General features: G+C 32.8%; 1 protein-coding gene across 1 annotated transcript; it reads left to right on the forward strand.

Moving 5' to 3' along the window:
- Nucleotides 1-2,377: 2,377 nt before the first annotated feature.
- On the forward strand, nucleotides 2,378-19,012 carry LOC129917187 (V-type proton ATPase subunit B). The gene is made up of 4 exons (XM_055997574.1): nucleotides 2,378-2,505; nucleotides 2,613-2,786; nucleotides 9,168-10,429; nucleotides 18,788-19,012. Exons 2-4 carry the CDS (start codon nucleotides 2,705-2,707, stop codon nucleotides 18,923-18,925), a joined length of 1,482 nt encoding a protein of 493 aa, XP_055853549.1. The 5' UTR covers nucleotides 2,378-2,505; nucleotides 2,613-2,704; the 3' UTR covers nucleotides 18,926-19,012.
- Nucleotides 19,013-19,378: the final 366 nt, after the last annotated feature.

Consider the following 19,378-nt stretch of genomic DNA (forward strand, 5'->3'; position numbering starts at 1 on the left):
AAGTCGTTTTGTATTCTTTATATTCAATGATGTGAATAAACTTAAATGACGCCAAGGGTCGAAAAGAATCTACTTGTTTGGTGTTTTGTTTAGTTTCATGTGAATGAAACTCTGCCTTTTTGAAGATATTTTCAGGGGTGTCATGGTAGCGGAGTTTAAGTGAAGATGGTATGATCTGAAACCGATCATCCACCATCTTTGGGGGAATCCAAACATGGCCGCGGATTTCCATGGTTGGGAGGGTATAGGCCACACTGCACCAACATCCGCAGTGCCCTTGAGATGATGATAGTCCGTCTGCTGTCACATCTGTCAAAAACGGTTTTTTTCGATTTTTGTTCTCGGCCTGATTTATGTTTTTGTTAGCAGGTGAGGTTAAGTTTCGGGGGCAAGATCCCCCCCATCCGGCGAGCTTATGCCGTGCATCGCAAGCAGGCCACGTCCTCCGGAACTTGACATTCCTTCCTTTCCTTTCCAAACACTTCCTTTTCTGATTTCCTACCTCATCCTATTTCCTACCTTACCGACCTACCTACACCTCCTCCGCTCCTCTTGCCTCGCAACACCCTCCAAAAATAGAAGTTTTGTTTCTCCTGATAAAATAAACTCTTCTTTGATAAATGGGAGGAAAAGAGCGCTATGTATGCAATGCACAAAGTTTTGTCTCTTTTGTAATGGCGGCTCGCGTTTGATTTGACTTTTCCTACATTTTATATTTTCTAGTGAAACCAGTAAAACCTTGATAGCCACAGCCACAGCAACATCAAAAAAATGATACAAAAACAACCACCAATTGATTTGGAAAATAAAGGTATGCTGATTATAAAATTGATAAATTATAAAGTTGTTGATTTTTCTGTCTTTTAGTGGCGATCAATTCCAGACATCATTGACTGAGTTTACAGCATCTTCAGCCTTGAGCATTTAGAAAAAAAAAAAAAAACAAAACAAGATACAAAAACTACCACCAAAGTGCAGACTGCAGAGTATTTTTTTCTTTTTCATTTTTCTCAACTGGCCAGGCCACAGTCGCGTGCCCAAGGATCTTTTTTTTATGTATTTTGTTTAAAAAAAAAAACTATTTTGTGTTTTTCCAATAAAATATTAAATAATAGTTGTTTAAAAGAATTGTTTGTTTGTTTTGAAGATTTTTTTATTTTCAGATGAAATTAAAATATGGATTTTAGCAATACGGATATAAACCCATGAAAGTGCTCCAAATAAGTACTTTAAAAGTACAAGTTTCAGTGCTTTTTCTGTAGGTAAAAAAGTACTGGAAAATGTACATCAGAACCACTTCCAGAAGTGCTTCGCTGATGCACTTTTGAAGTACATTTGTCTGTACTATTAATGGAGGGGAAATTTATTTCATCTTGCATGCAAGAAAGAGATAGCTACTTCACGTATTCTTATATACAGAAAGTATATAACTGAGTTTTTTCCCGAGCTCCTATCTTTTTTCAGTGGAAAAGAAGTACTTCTTTTACGTACATATTTCACCGGCTTTTTCTGTAGTTCTGCGTTTGCTGGGTAGTTTTGGTAGCATACATTTTTGTGTCTCTTTGTAAAACATACAAGAAAAATACAAGAAAAACCCGAAAGCGAAAATATGACAACTCTAAATTTTTGTTGTGTCTGCTGTTTTCGGAACATTCAATATGCAGTGCTGCCAAGATTTCAGGTTAAAGCCTGGTACGCTGCTCGCGCTAAATTTTAGCTCCCATACAAATTATCGAAAAATTTTAGCCAAGCTAAAATGAGTTCCATACAAATTATCGATAACTTGTATGGGAATTTTATCTCGGCTAAAATTTAGCGCGAGCAGCGTACCAGGCTTAAGGCTTGGCCACACCGGAGGGTATGCGGTAGCGGTACGGGTAACGGTACTTGTATGAAAAAAATTCCAAACTGACATATCAACGTTCAGATGTGGAACTTTTTTCATACAAATACCGTTACCGCTACCCGTACCGCTACCGCATACCCTCCGGTGTGGCCAAGCCTTTAAGCCCCGAGGCGTTTTTTTTTGTCCAGTTAAGACCGGTGGTAATAAAAAACACACCTAAAGTAGTTAAGGGTTAACATTCCATTAGTTTTGTAGCATATCTAATCGCGTCTGAAAAGCGTCAAAAACGCGTCTGAAACGCTTGGCCATGCGGTAGCGGTACGGGTATCGGTAACGATACTTGATGTGTCAGTTTGGAATTTTTTTCATACATGTGCCCGTAGCGCTACCGCATATACCCTCCGGTGTGGTCTACAATTCAAATTTTGAAAAATTTCATCGTTAAAAATCTCTCCCTTACCTTTTGAACACATCCAAATCATCCGCTGTACTCCTTGTGGATTCCAAATTTCAACGAAACATCACAAAAATTGTGTGGATTTTATTGATCACATGACAGCACGTGAGATGTCATTGAAATTTTTCAGTCAGTGTAAAATCTTCATCGTTCTTCGTGTTCTTCTACTCAGCTGACTGGTGAAAAAATTTATAATTTTCTGGTAAAAATAAAAAAAACTATATTATATTGAATTTATTATTACTTACTCCAACAAAAACAATATATTAAGTGCTATTTCAATAATTATTACAAAATTTCCAATTCTAGTTTGTGTTTTGAACGATTTGGGGACAACTTGAAGCTCTTAAAAATTCCAATAAGAATTAAAAAAGTAAAAGAATCCAACTAAAAAAAAAAAAATGTCTCGTCTTAACGCCCAACAAGCCCACAAGGAACATGTCCTTGCTGTTTCTCGGGATTTCATTTCTCAACCACGATTGAGTAAGTTTTTATTTAAATTGATAATATATTAATAAAATTTGTTTTTAAGTGAATGGAATGTAAATTTAAATGGCCACAATTTTGCAGTGAGAAAAAAAATGTACTACGAAGAACGGCAGCCATGACAGTTGGCTTAATCGATCGATTTATATCTATTTTTTCTTTCTTTTTCTTATTTTTATACAAAAACTATGAAAAACCCTAAAATTCTTTATCATTTTAAGAAATCGTCTTTAAGAATATTTAAATGATTTTCAATTCCATTATTTTATTGCTTTGTACTGTTTTTTGAGGCAAAAAAACTTTCATTTTTGATTTTTGTGGTCATGTGACACTTGTATTGCACCCACCACCTGACCCTCTTTTTTTCAATTTCAATTTTTTTCATGTACTTATCTCGGTTACTATTATTTTCATTATTTTAAATAAATTCCACTGCTTCTCATGAATAATTATTTTAAATTTATTTTTAATGAAATATAATTTTATAAATATTAGGGCTTATATGGCCAAAAAACTTGGCTAAAACTTGAATGTTTTTTGATGCGCAAAAAAATTCCTGTAAAATGCCAAATAAATATCAAGTATTTGTTAGTTGCCTTTTTTACCTTTTTTTTTTTATTTTTTGTTAAATTTGTTGTAAAGGGGTTTGCCTTGATACCTAACTAGCAAAGTTAAAACTATAATTTGCAATTTACAGTTATTGTTGTTGTTGATGATGTATTTTTGGAACTCATCCCTTTTTTTTTTTTTTGATAAAAAAGAAGATGAAATGTTATGTAAACCTTAAAACGCCGTAAGCTGGTTTCTTACTCATTTCATTTCATTTGATGACGTTTGCTTTTCATTTTGTTGTTGAATTATTTAAATTAATTTTATAATGTCAACATGGGACATGCATGAGATTAGATATTATTATAATTAGTCTGTTTACAGTAATGGAAAACGAAAGATGTTTTTTTTTTTTTAATTTTTTGTTCAAAAAAATTGCCAATAATTTTACACAGTAGGTAAGCAATATTATTTATCCATTAAGAGCGTCCCACAAAGACAATAATCATTTAATGTTAACTCGACGGACCAAAATCATTTTGCGTACCAAATTTACAGTACATAATATTGTGTCATAAATATTTATGTATGTGCAATAACTTCTAGTGTAAGATTTCTTCAAATATTCAATTGGTAATGTTTAAACGAATTTAAATTGAATAATGTATTTAGAGAAACGGCTTCAAAATATATACATTTTTCATTGAATTATTTATGTGTACCTAAACTTTTTCTTTGGCAATTTTGACTAAGGACCGATCAAAATGTTGATAAAGGAATCCATAACATTTCGTCTCAGAAATACGTACATACTTAGTTGCATTTCATTTACAGCTGTGATCAAAATATATATGTTATGTTAACTTAGAATTATGTATATTCATTAAAAATACAAATCAAAAGGGTATCCATATATGTATAATTTATATTGGCTTTAGCAGAATAATAAATGTCAATATAAAAAAAAATTTATTCCTAGGAATAAGCTCTAACTGAGGTTTATCTGACTATTGGAAATAAGTCAAAAACTAAGAAAAATGGTTCAAAAAATTAGTTTAAGTAGTATTACAAATTATAAACAAACAAATCACAGATTTTTTGTGTATTTTACAAAATTTTGGATTTAAATTCCTAGTTTAACAAACCTTTTTAAGTAACGATTTTTTTTTCTGAAAATCGTTCCTCAAAGGTATTCTGGGTAAAAAGCAGATAAAATAATACATTCATTCCCCTTCAAATTATAACGGTTATTCCAAAAACAACTTTAGTCCAGGAACTTAAGAGGTTTTTTCATGCACTGTTTGATTACAGGTGTAGTTATGTACATCAGGCTGAGTTTAAAATTTGAACAATCTTTCTGATTGTTTCAACAATATTCAAGTCTTCAATTTAGAAAATATTTGCCACAAATATAGAAGAATTATTACAAATAAACCAAATTTCTTTTTGTTGAAACGGTTAGTGACCCAATTAAAATAAGAATGATATCATTATGGACCTCAAAATAATGAAACATGCAAAATAAATACATGTGGTATTTTCCCCCAAAACATTCCTATCAAACTTCTACGTGGTTGGGCGGCCTAAGCAAAATTATTACAATAGCCGTGTATCTAAATTGGTCTGTTTTCAAAAGAGTTTTTTCTGATTCTAATGCAGATAACCGCTATTTCGGTAAATTTCACATGAAATTCTGTCCGTCTTTCTGATAACCTGTCTACCGTCTGTCATTATAAAAAAATATCTTCATCTACAGCCTACACTACTGAAGCGATTTCCCTCAAACTTGGTAGTTATGAGTTTTGTAAGATTCTCCAGAATAAAAATTGAAATTTTTTTTTAATTAAATAATAAAAAAAATTACGATTACTGCAAATAAAAAACTCATTTTTCACGGTTTTGATTAAATTTTTTAAATGTACTGTCGCATGTCTTAAAAACACACAAAATATGTGCCTAAAATATGCACTTAAAATGACTAAATATACCATAAAACTTTGAATAAGTAATAAATTACTTTTTTGGAATCTATATGAGTTCTTTAAATTAATAATAGATAAAAAATATTTTCTTATACTCATATATAAATGTTGTTTATTTAACCCTTAACCACCTACGAGCGGTCTCACGGACCGCAACGGTTTTTCAAATTCAAATATTTCTTTGTGTGTGTGTCGTGCGATAATGTGCTTCTATGTACCTTTTCTACACCTGAAACAGCATCACGCATGAGCTTTGAGCGTTAATACGTGCACGCGTTTGGCCTAGGTTAGTAAATTTATTTCTGCAGCGGTCTCCGAGACCGCAGGTAGGTGGGTAAGTGACTGAAATAGAGGGTAGGTGGTTAAGGGTTAACAAACGTTTTTGAGAATTCTTCTCATCTTCAGGTATAAGCAAATTACAAATATTATTTTAAATTTATATTTACATAAAATTCAACAGTAAAACAACCAATAAATAATTCAGGTGGGTAAAAAAAAAAAAAAAATGACTTAATAAATAGATTAGCAATTTTGTTTTGCATCATACAAGAATAAGAATGGGGAAATGTTTCGTATTTCTTACCAGGGTTCTAGAAGAAACCTTGACTTCAAAAACTGACAGAGCTGGCCGTTCATATTTATACATACATATACACTGCGCGTCACTTGAATAGAAACAACATTTTTTCTTAAGAAAATTGCGATTGGCGCTTTGGTGAAGTAACTTAGTAGATTTTTGGTTTTGCATTTTCAAAGAGGAACTTTTAACAAACAATGTTGTAAAAACAAAAAACCGAAAACAGAAACCGTGTGGCTACTAGTTGCGTTTTTTCGCATTACTTCACAAAAAACAGTGTTTTTTTTTGCGTCACTTGAATAGAAACAAGATCTTAAATTAGATAAAAATGATGAAAAATCATGGACAACACTAATTTTAGTAAAGCAGTATTAAACTTAGACATTATTTGCACATTATAACCAATTATGGGCTACGAGCTACCAATAGGCAGCACAGAAAATGCATAAATAGCAGCTAACATTGGAAATGCACTTGCACTATGCAAAATCGCGAAAGATATTCGAAAATTTGCCAAATTTGGATGAGAATATTTTTAAAATATCGTAAACTAGTGATTGAATAAAAAAGTAAGACATGTGAGTCCCAAATCAAGAGCAGAGAAAAAAAAACTTAAAAACTAGCCGCAATTTCCTTCACTTTGCCGCTAAAATCGGTCAAAAACGTGGTGTTAGTGCAATGGTAATGTGTTGGTTTGTTCCATCATGGAAGTTTTAAAAGGTGCACAACATTAAAAAAGCCTCAAAATGCAAAATAACAACAATTTAAGTACTACTAAGATTACAAAAAAGTTAACTATTTTAAAGTTGCATTCGAACTGAAAAGAAGTGAGGTAAAGAGTGGTTTTTTAAAGGAAAACATACCAACTCAGATGGACCACGTTAATATTAGTCCTATTTCATTGGTTTATGAAAGAATAACTTTTATCGCATCGCCACCAAAGGGCACTAAAATGTGTTCTAGTAATACACTTTTTTTTATGATGTGCAATAGCAAAATTGAAGCTTCACGCTTCGAAAAAAGATGAAAACTTTTACAAAGAAATAATGGTGGAAGCTCATGGGAAGTTTGGGAACGTGGAAAAACAACCGTTTTAGAGATTGGGCAAGGATAGTTCCAGAAAAAACAACGCAATAGAAACAAAACAGATGCATTCCGGATGAAAACGAAAGTTTATTTCTCTTATTCAATCTTTAAATTGTAGAAAATGTCATTTTATTAATTTGTAAGAAGTTACCAAACTCTTTTATCAATTTCTCCAATTAGGTCCACGATTGTGTACAGTACAAGTGCATTTTTAATGTTAAATTCTATTTATGCATTTTCTGTGGTGGCTGTTGGTAGCTTGTAGCCCATAATTGGTTATAATGTGCAAATAATGTCTAAGTTTAATACTGCTTTACTAAAATTAGTGTTGTCCATGATTTTTCATCATTTTTATCTAATTTAAGATCTTGTTTCTATTCAAGTGACGCAAAAAAAACACTGTTTTTTGTGAAGTAATGCGAAAAAACGCAACTAGTAGCCACACGGTTTCTGTTTTCGGTTTTTTGTTTTTACAACATTGTTTGTTAAAAGTTCCTCTTTGAAAATGCAAAACAAAAAATCTACTAAGTTACCTCACCAAAGCACAAATCGCTATTTTCTAAAGAAAATTTGTTGTTTCTATTCAAGTGACGCGCAGTGTATGACGTATCCTCAAGGAAAAAGCAAACAAACATTTCACAATTTTTTTAAAGCAATTTAACGAAAAACTTTATTCTGTACTACATGATGTATATTTTTTTTCAATACTCACTGCAATTTTTAATTTAAGATGCAGCTTAAAAATTTAAAAGCCAAAATGAACTACAAAATGCTGAGTACCAGGGCTCAATAGGTCGTACGATCATTTACTTATTGCACTGGCCTTATATTTCTATATTCAATCCAATCAATTCATAACAATTATTTCAGTGCGGAATGATATTTTGTATAATCAAAAAAAAAAAAAAAATGATCATCTATTCTTACTCTACCTCACTTAGAACTTTCATACTGGCCCATGTATAATAGATAGATCAATACCCGAATCTATAGTTTGGTTGGATACCGAGCAGGCGACAGTTAATTAATTGTTGTAGAGTTTAAATTTCACTTGTGGGCTTTTGGCACATGCTTCATTAATAGAGCGCATAGAGGATCAGTGCGCGAGTGACAACAGAAAATTATGGTTTGTGGTGATAAGCAAATAGATATTTATGGTTGGTGTCTATTTGGAAGGGGGATTTTGAAACCAAAATTGTACAAAATCACTAATGTTTTATGACATTGTATGTTGTACATCTATGTCATTTGTAACATTACATTTAATTAATTAATTTAATTTTGTTTTTATTGAACTTGTTATTTACAATTGACTTAAAATTAACTTATGTCTAAGATTCATTGATAGATACAAAATTTTGTTGGCACAGAGGGGGCCTAACCTTATACAATGACTAAGTTATAAAATATAAATAAATATTATACATGGATAAACTTAATTTAAAGTCTGCTGACTAGGTTGTCCTCGGGGTGTTCAGACCCGGATGTCCAGTTGTGGGGTTGGTTGAGTTGGGTTGGTTTGGTTGGCGTTAGCCACGGTAGTAAGCCGACTGGGTGTCGGCGTAAAAGTTAACTTCTTCGTTGTCCATTGAAATTATGTTCTCAGCCAGTATATCCAAAGCACAAAGGTACTTAGATTCCGGATGTCGTTGTTGGGCTGTCATTCTTCTCATCAGTTGATTGGGATGGTTGGCGATATTTCCTACCAGTACCTTCGCCGATTGCAGTAGATACTTGTCCAGTGGTATGATTTTTGCTTCCTCGTAGAGTCGCTTGTTGCTATAGTATTTCTGCTGATTTTTCAAAAAAGTGGTCACAAAAGTCTCTTTATAAGGGTGAAAATATTTTTTTGCGGAATTGTGAAAACAATATTCGAATTCCTCGTAATATTCTACATCAATTTCATACTTGATTCTCTATAAAATATTGTGACCGAAAAAAGTTCTAGCGACATTAAAAAGTATAAACCAAATTCGCACCCGTGTGCCTATCACGTCACAAAAAAGAGGTGTGCCTACAGAGTGTTAAACATACGCATTTCCTTCACTTAACACTTTCTATTTGACTTAAAATTTGGTAAAAATTCCCTAGTATTTTAAGTGAGGAAATCTATTTGAAAAAAATTGTTCAGTTTAATATTTTGTGAATTGATTGTTTGTAATTAATTGTTTTCCTTTTTTTCAGCCTACAAAACTGTGTCCGGTGTAAACGGACCCTTGGTCATCTTGGATGAGGTGAAATTCCCCAAGTTTGCCGAAATTGTGCAACTTCGTTTGAATGATGGCACTGTTCGTTCCGGACAGGTGCTCGAAGTGAGCGGCTCCAAAGCCGTCGTTCAAGTGTTCGAAGGTACATCAGGTATTGATGCCAAGAACACTCTTTGTGAATTCACCGGTGACATTTTGCGTACCCCCGTGTCCGAAGACATGTTGGGACGTGTGTTCAACGGTTCTGGTAAACCCATCGACAAGGGACCCCCAATTTTGGCCGAAGATTTCCTTGACATCCAAGGTCAACCCATTAACCCATGGTCGCGTATTTACCCCGAGGAAATGATCCAAACCGGTATCTCCGCCATCGATGTGATGAACTCGATTGCTCGTGGTCAAAAGATTCCCATTTTCTCTGCTGCTGGTCTGCCCCACAACGAAATTGCCGCTCAAATCTGTCGTCAAGCTGGTTTGGTTAAGACCCCTGGCAAGTCTGTGCTCGATGATCATGAGGATAACTTCGCTATTGTATTCGCCGCTATGGGTGTCAACATGGAAACTGCTCGTTTCTTCAAGCAGGACTTCGAAGAGAACGGTTCCATGGAGAATGTGTGTTTGTTCTTGAACTTGGCCAACGATCCAACCATTGAACGTATTATTACTCCACGTTTGGCTTTGACAGCCGCCGAATTCTTGGCCTACCAATGCGAGAAGCACGTCTTGGTCATTCTAACCGACATGTCCTCATACGCCGAAGCCTTGCGTGAGGTATCAGCTGCCCGTGAAGAAGTGCCCGGTCGTCGTGGTTTCCCCGGTTACATGTACACAGATTTGGCCACCATCTATGAGCGTGCCGGACGTGTTGAAGGTCGTAACGGATCAATCACCCAAATTCCCATTCTTACTATGCCCAACGACGATATTACCCATCCAATTCCTGATTTGACTGGATATATTACCGAAGGACAGATTTACGTTGATCGTCAATTGCACAACAGACAGATCTATCCACCAGTCAATGTGTTGCCATCATTGTCACGTTTGATGAAGTCTGCCATTGGTGAGGGCATGACCAGGAAGGATCACTCTGATGTGTCGAATCAGTTGTATGCTTGTTATGCTATTGGTAAGGATGTGCAAGCCATGAAGGCTGTCGTCGGTGAGGAGGCTTTGACTCCTGATGATTTGCTATACTTGGAATTCTTGAGTAAATTCGAAAAGAACTTTATCTCGCAGGTAAGTTTTATAAATACTGTAATTGTGGAGGAGAATTTTTAATCAATATGAAGGAAAATCGAGGTTTGAGTCATTATTTGCAGACATTAAAATCTAAAGAGAAAGGGAAAGCTAAGTTAGAACAACCAAATGTTATCATTAACATAACGACTAGACCATAATTTAATTTCTTTGTTTGATTGAATGTCATTCGATATGCTTGGAACTTTTATTAAATTTAATTAATAAATCATTTTCTGCTATCAAAGCGATCTGGTCTCATGTTACCTACCATTCAACAAGAGCCACTAAATAATTAACACCTGAACTAAAAGTTCCATATTCATTATCATGTTGTCAGTTCAAAACCTAAATTATATTATTCGGTTTCAGTTATTAGCGTCTGTAATCTTTCGACTATTTGTTTATCTTATCTTTGATTAGGAACTCGAACCATTGCAAAAGAAAAAGAGACTCAGTACCTTTCCAAATGTCGTTTAGTTTCAATTATAAATTTCGTCTCGAAACATTCGCTTTTGTAGCAGAAAGTTACAATTTTACTCTTTTGAAATGATGACGGGAGATGACTTGATGTATATAACTTTCGGGTTTTTATTTATAATTCTAATAGCTGTAGTTTTATGTTGTGTTTATCGTTGTAATCGTAAGAAGAAAGGTCCAGTTGTTCATCAGTATTTTTAATTAAAATTCAGAGATCTTTCCAAACTGTGATAGTTGTAGTGTGGAGTTGTGGTAAGTGATATTATATTCCCCATAAAAGCAAAGTGATTTCAGATTTATCAAGGCCAAATTATAGAACAATTTTTAGTGTAATCGTTTAGTTGACATAATCAAGATTAAAAAATGAGTTCTAGAAATATTTTATCGCGATATTTTGATTTTTTTCTATTTATTTCTTTTGTTTTCTGTTTTGTTAAAGCATTTGATTTGTATTTGTATTTGAGTATTTAAAGAAATTATTGTACTCGTTAACAGAGAATGACAATCAATAAAATACTATGATATGGATTATCGCGTGGATGAGTAAGGACAAAATAATAAATTTTTTGTTTTCTTTTTAAATCGGTTGTGTGTTAATTAACGTGTCTCTGCTTTCTATTCGTCATGTTGTTGATAACTTTAAAACTGTCATTGTTTATGGCAATAATTTGTTATAATCAACAAATACGTTTCTGTAAAGCTTTATCCCAACCAGAAATTCTCGATTATGCACGTCGAGTTGGTTGATTTTAAACTTTTGTATTGCGTCGTTCTTTTAAAATGGTGAAGGAAGCATTGCAGGGCGTTAATGGGCAGTTTTGGCTATGTTTGTTATCCATGTACTGCTTTCTCTTAAGTTTGAGCAGTCACGTTAGATAAAGCCTTGGACTGGTGAATCAGTGTTCTTACAAAGAATTTTTCCCTCAAACCAACACAAATTTTTTTCATCCAGTCTTGTCATTGTCCATGTCTTCGTTATATGCAACAAGATTGTGATGGTTAAGCTATTGTACATGTCCATTGTTTATGTGTTTCTTTAAGAGAGAGCTATACTGCCTTCTTAGTAGAAAGAAAGAGTTGTTGATAAGTGATGTCATTTTGTGAGTTTTAGTGGATCCCCAATAAAGAAAGTCTCGGCTTCATCTACACCTCTGCGCCAATACTGAAGCTTGCTTTGTTCACCCGATAATGTCAATACCATTATCAGCATAACCCAGGAGTTTGGCGACCATTGAAGATTTGTGTTAATAAGAAGAAGAAGAAAACGTAGACAAGAATTTGTTTTTGTTTTATGGACTTTATGAAATAAATTCAATTTGATGTTTTGTTTTTGACCTGTAGTCCAAAATAATGCGTTTCGCCCAGGCACAACAGCTGGGCTCATCAGTAAGATGCTGTATTCTATTTTCTATGATTTATGATGATGTATTTTATTTTCTATACATTAATTTCTTCTCGATGTTTTTTTTTTAACTCGCACTGCTAAACCACTTCAGTGATCCAGGTGACACTCTCGTACAACCACTTTAAGGCTTTGACGATTGAGTGAACCGACCAATGGCTCAACAAATAAACATCTTGAGATTCTAAGTGGTCTTCATAAATCAAAAGTTTGTCAGCGCCATTTTCACACTTATGCAAAGTAATTACCGCTATTGTATTTTCATGAGCCTCATACTCAGAGTTGGGTAATCGAATCGTTAATTACATTACATGTAATTACAGGGTAATTGCATTGTAATCGAATTACTTTCCCATTACAATGGAAATGTAATTCGAAATGCAATTACAATTAAATTACCCTGTAATTTTATTGTAATTACATTATGAAATTACAAAAGTAATTGCATTGTAATTAAATATTTTGGAATTTGAAAGTAATTATATTGTAATTGAAATTCTAAAATTAATTTCTAAATTAAATTAAACATTTTATTTTAGTCAAATGAAACAAAATCATTCAATAAATTAATTAATATTAGCTGTGTTTTATTATTCCCGTGATCCAGATCAGATCATTTTTTTTGTTAGCTATACAATAACAAAGCAAGATCCTGCTTTTTTTTTTGTAAGAGAAATGAAAACAATATGATTTGATCTGGATCACGAGAATAATAAGACACAGCTATTATCATATTACGCGAAAAGTTACAGTAAAATTACTGGTAATTTATTATTGCTTTAAGCAAAACAAACTTTTCAAAGTTTGTGTCCGATAACTTATTTCACCGCAGCGCATTTATTATGCTCGCAAATGAAGAAAATCTTTCAATGGGAGTGACGACGGCGCGCCGCACACTGGGGAAATTTGTATGGGAGTGCGGAAAAAATTAAATAAAAACTGAACCACTGAATAGATTTGGATGAAATTTTCAGGGATGACAGTTTTCGTCGTAAGAAATTATTATTATTCATTTCCGCCCACTGCCACGCCCTTTTAAAAAAATTTGTGAGAGTAATAAAGAATTCCGATTCTAAATTTACTTGTACTTATAGCATTTTTTTTTTAAATTTTTTTTTGTATTATTGGAACCACCTCACCGATTTTAAATACATTAAATGGAAAAGAATAACTCATAGTAGGTACTGTTGTCGAGGTCCACGTCCACGCAAAATAAAAAACCCAAATTATAGTTAAAAATTATTAAAAAAAAACACTTTTTTTATTTTATACACAATTTTTCAAAAGTTTATTCTTTTAAGAGAGCCATTTTTTCCTCAATTAAATGACTCTGGTTCTTCTTAATAAAGGAAGGGGTCAGATGATCTGTATTTTTCAATAATAATTTCAATTTAAATCTTGAGACATTCCATTAGATTTCTGCTTAGATCTTCGCATGAAATGCTTAAAATTCCCATTATTAATAAAATGTATAATAATAAGACGCATAATCCCTTTTCACTCGTTTTTAATTTGAATAGTTTTCAATATATTATGTACATACATTTCAGTTACATATAACGAAAATTAATTTTTCTGAGCCAAGTTCAAAAAATCAAATGTAATTTTATTGTAGTAGATTTGTAAAAAAATGTATTACGAATTAATTTTATTTTCTCTATTTGTCTTTTCGGATAAGAATTTCAAGCTTGCAGCCAAAAAAACAAAAATCTGACAAAAAGGAGGTTTTTTACTTTTCAATTTTCTCGAAAACTAGAAGGCATAGAAACATATGGTTTTCAGTGTTTGGTAAGGAATTAATTAAGGCAGTGTTCTTCATCATTCAAATTGAATTCAAATCCCCAGCCTTGTCAAAAATAGTATTGGATATGTTTTTTTTAATTTTTTTTTTCAAAATTTTGACTTTGAAATCGATTATTTCAAAAACAATTCACTTAAAGAACTTGATTTAAAAACTCAAATTAAGCCTAATATTTTGGCTTTTAAAAAAAGTATCGTTTATAACTGTAAGTGTTACCATTGATTTTTAATATTTTTTTTGTTATTTTAAGTAATTTTTAAGAAAATGATTTTTGCGACCAAATGAAGTTTTCAATTGCCAATAAAAAACGCAGTGGCACCTGGTGGCACCCAAATTTGGCCTTCATTGAAAGGGAATTTCATAAGGAAAAAGTTTTTAATAGTCTCTAACTGTAGGCAAGTGTAGCTAAAATAATATATACAAAAATATGAAAAAATCAAGCCATTTTTTTCTCTTTTCTTTAAATAATTATATAAAATAATTAACATCTTTAAAATTAATAATTTCTTCGATTTACAATAGACAAACGATGGCTTCTTTACGGAAAAATAAAAGTGTATGAGTCGGCTCAAGCTAAAAAAAATTACACAGCTTTAATTTGAGGGTATTTTCACTTCGTTTTTTTATACTTTCAACAACTTGTCCCTTTACAAAGCTCTAAAAAGTAAACTACAAGTCCGATTTTAGTAATTCTTTCTGATTTTGATTCAGATTTTATTCTAGAATTTAAAAATACTATTGAAATATTCTCCGAGGAACCTTAAATTTTTGACTTTTTTCCGCAAAATCCCCAGTGTGCGCCGCGGCGACGATCGAAGTATTGTGTTGTACATCAGGAACAATGGCTTTGCAACTTGCTACATGCAACTTCCCACATGCAACTTGGCACATGCAACACATGAAACTTGCCACATGCAACTTGCCACATGCAACTTGCCACATGCAACTTGCCACATGCAACTTGCCACATGCAACTTGCCACATGCAACTTGCCACATGCAACTTGCCACATGCAACTTGCCACATGCAACTTGCCACATGCAACTTGCCACTTGCAACTTGCCACATGCAACTTGCCACATGCAACTTGCCACATGCAACTTGCCACATGCAACTTGCCACATGCAACTTGCCACTTGCAACTTGCCACATGCAACTTGCCACATGCAACTTGCCACATGCAACTTTCCACTTGCAACTTGCCACATGCAACTTGCCACATGCAACTTGCCACATGAAACTTGCCACATGCAACTTGCTACATGGAACTTGCAACTTGCCACATACGGCTATATCTCGGAATTTTGAAAAAAATGAAAAAAATTTTTTTGATGCCCAAAGGTAGCGGGGACTCCAACCTACATTTGGGTACAACTCCTATCCCTGTAGGTGCACGCGTTCTCAAACCGGGAGAACTTAAAGGTCAAACAAAAGTTAAGCCCGATTCTGAAAAAATAGGCATGATGCGGTGGTTTAAAATGGAAGATGATTTTTTAAAAATCTGACAATGTGCAAAGCGTAGGCCCATGACACAAGCTATCATTTGGCATCACTCCCAAAAATTGCTCTCAAGCGGTTAAGCTTCGCGGAGCGTTGAAAGGTTCGGGGATTTTCCGAAAAAAAATTTTACCCCAACTTTCAAACGCAATTATCTCGGAATTTTGAACAAAATCCAAAAACCGGATTATGCCACTATTGGGTAGCTGAGAATATAACCTTTCATATGGCACCACACCCATGTCTCTAGGTCAAAGCGTTCAGCTCCCAGAAGCTTTTTCGCGCCCCAACTTCCAACGGCTATATATCGGAATTTTGAAGAAAAAAAATGAATACAAAATTTTTGATGCCCAAAGGTAGTGGGGACTCTAACCTACATTTGGGTACAACTCCCATCCCTGTAGGTCCACCCTTTACATGTGGCATGTGGCATAGTTTTTCTTTGAAATGTTGAAGGTTTAGATTTTGGTTTTATTTTGTTTTTAAAATATAATTACTTTAAAATTACAATTTTAATTACAATGCAATTACTTTTGTAATTTCATCGTTTTAATTACAATAAAATTACAGGGTAATTTAATTGTAATTGCATTTCGAATTACATTTCCATTGTAATGGGAAAGTAATTCGATTACAATGCAATTACTCCACTAGTAATTGCATTGTAATTAATTAGTAATTAATTACAAATGTAATGATTACTCCCCAACTCTGCTCATACTTCATCTTATGCTGCTTGAAATTCATGCGATCTGATTTTTACTTGACTGTTTCACAAACTTAGATAAGATATTTGATATGCCCTCTTTTTTAAGTTCAATCAGCGTGATCCAAATATTTACTGAAATTTATTGACATAAAATATAAAAAGTTATGTAGGTACATCATAACAAAAACTGACTCATTAAACTTTGCAGGTGCATTATTTCAAAAATGAAAACTGATAAGCAAGAACATAATAAATCAATCGTTTTGTCAATAAATAACAATAAAGTCGGTCAAAACTTGATACAAATGAAAAGTGAATACTTATAATAATGAATCATTAATTAATTAAATTAATTTAATCTCAAAACAATTTTATCATTTTTGCTCATCATTGATTTACTATCAATTTTTCTTTTGAAATCGAAATTTAATAATACTGCATAAATTTCCATCTGTTCGCCGAAATCAATTCGTAGTCACTGGTTTTTGAGTTAGAAGTTGTTTTTTTTTTTTTAATTTTATTTTAATACATGAAATAGAAATAATAATAAAAAAAACAGTCATGTTTATTTTGTATTTATTTTTTGTAGAGTTTCTCTTTTTTTTTCAATCTTTAATGGTAAATAATAGTAAATCATTTTGTTTGAACTTTAAAAGATAAGATATCTTTTTGTCTTGATTGATTCTTTTCTTTGATTTTTTAGTTATTTGCTCTTACGATGCAGATGCTATGTTCAGTATGAAATTGATTTGCTCTAGTTAAGTTGAACAAGTTATCTATTAGTATCAGTTATTTCTAAACAAAAATGATACAAACCGCTCTTATTTGTGCTATTGTGTCCGGTTGTTTGCTTATACTTTTTATAATTGGAGGTGCAATTTACGCTGTGCGAAGACGTCGACAAAATCGTCCAATTTTTCATATTACTAATTAAATATGTAATTTTTAATTATAATAATTATTTTGCATACATTATTTTTTGTGTTTTTTCATTTTTAATTTCAGTTTGTAATATTTAATAAAATGTTGACTTTTAGTTTTCATATTCCAAACAAAATTCAAAACATCTGACTACGCTACGCTTTGTTCGTAAATACTAAATACTTGGCTCTTGTCTGCCACGTTTCTACTTGGTGATTTTCAATGATCTGAAAAATGCATACATACAAACATCAAAGTTAAAATGTTTACCTTGCACCGACGTTATAGTAATAGTCTTGATGTTTTGTACTTTTTTGTAGATTTTGAATTCGTACTAGTCAGTAAACTTAGCATTGTACATTTAGTTGAATGCTTCCGTCCTTTAATAACATTCTTGATTCATTCGTATTGTTTAATATCATTTTGATAATGACAAAAAACATGCCCTATTGAAAGTATCGCATAGTTTATAGATATACAGTAGGGCGATCCCCTTGTCAAGTGCGAGCAGTGATAACTTTATTTAATTAAACATTTTTCTTTAATTAGACCTAATCAATTGCTCGTGCTTTGTTTTGTTTGTTGCAATAAAATGCCGCTCACAAAAAAATTGTTGTCCTCAATATTGATATCGCGAAAATATTTTGATTTGGTTTCACGAATATCAATGATTCCTTTTAACTTTTTTATATTCAAAAGCCTCAATAATATCAAATTTGATACAAATAAAAGCTCTGAGATTGAGCTGGGTCTCAACAAACAAGACTCTCCAGCCAGCTCGGTCTTTAGCTTAATGTCTTAAGCTGCGCGGCTCAATTTGGTTGAAGTTGTTCTCTAATTAGCCATTTAAGGTGAGGCCTTCTTTACAACAATTCCTTTCATGAATGTGCCTTGGATGCTTTCGCAGGATCGCATTATGCCAACACAATTGCCCTTGTTGTTTGTGTCTGGCTCTCTCCCAAAATTTTCTTGTATTATTCGAATATATTTTTTTTTGGAGCATCTCAGAAAAAAGTCCTACGGCTTTAAATCGCAGTTCCAAAATGGTCTCAAATAACGATTTCAAATTTAGTAAGCAAGTAATCGATTTATAGGCTATTTGAAACCAAAAAATAATCCCAGATCATGTTTTATATTTTAGCCCACACAAATTTATCAATCATGTTCTCATTGTATACTTAAATTAAATTTCGGCACCATTTTTTTTTTAAATATAGCGACCAAAAATGGTTACAACTAGAAACCCGCAACAAAACAAAAATTAAACTGAATATATAGATTCCAAGTTTCCTCGCACTCTGATAAGTGTAAAAAAGAAAAAAAAAAATTGTGAATGACCATCGACTGTATTGAAAACACACTTTTACCATATTAAAGTTTTAACAGACAATTTGCTAAACTTTTCACCAATAAAAAATTAAAAATTTGAAAAACAATAATTAGTCTTAGGTTAAAAAATTTCTTCATATTGACTTAGAATTCTTTTCATAATTTAATACTTTTCTGGAATATAACATAATATTAATATATTTCTTATTTATTTTCCAGGGTAACTATGAAAACCGCACAGTATTCGAGTCTCTCGATATCGGCTGGCAGTTGCTGCGTATCTTCCCCAAGGAAATGCTTAAGCGAATCCCAGCTTCCATCCTCGCGGAATTCTACCCAAGAGACTCTCGTCACTAAGGTCAGCACAAAGCCCCCTCCACTTTACAACCATTCTCCTCTTGTTAAAGTTGCTGTAAATTAAAACAAACACAAAAAAAAGAACAATACATACTTTTTATTCTAAAAAAAAAAGATCCTACCATAAAAAAATAAACAAAAAAAAAAAAAAAACTATAATAATTTGTGTAATTATAACAAGCGGAATAAATTTAATTACAGTGTAATAAGCCATGTTAATGCAATTTTTTTTCGAGGATTTAAAGTGAAAATAGTTTAATATATTATATATTTGCGCGCACAGCGGCGGATGGTCCACCTCCAGATTTCTATAATCTCTTCTTCCGTGTCACACATCCAAAGACAATACTACATGTTTAGTTATTTTTAATCCCATAGTAGGTAAACCATGAAGAGAAAAACGAAACACTCCAAACAACATCCAACAACGCCAATGTGTCAAAGTCGTCGGTG

The sequence above is a fragment of the Episyrphus balteatus genome, chromosome 3 (assembly GCF_945859705.1).
Source record: "Episyrphus balteatus chromosome 3, idEpiBalt1.1, whole genome shotgun sequence".
In the NCBI taxonomy this organism is placed as follows: domain Eukaryota; kingdom Metazoa; phylum Arthropoda; class Insecta; order Diptera; family Syrphidae; genus Episyrphus; species Episyrphus balteatus.

Coding starts and splice junctions, on each gene's coding strand:
- LOC129917187 (XM_055997574.1), top strand. CDS start 2,705: ATGTCTCGTCTTAACGCCCAACAAGCCCACAAGGAACATGTCCTTGCT. Junction 2,787..9,167: donor CATTTCTCAACCACGATTGA/GTAAGTTTTTAT, acceptor CCTTTTTTTCAG/CCTACAAAACTGTGTCCGGT. Junction 10,430..18,787: donor AAAAGAACTTTATCTCGCAG/GTAAGTTTTATA, acceptor TTTATTTTCCAG/GGTAACTATGAAAACCGCAC.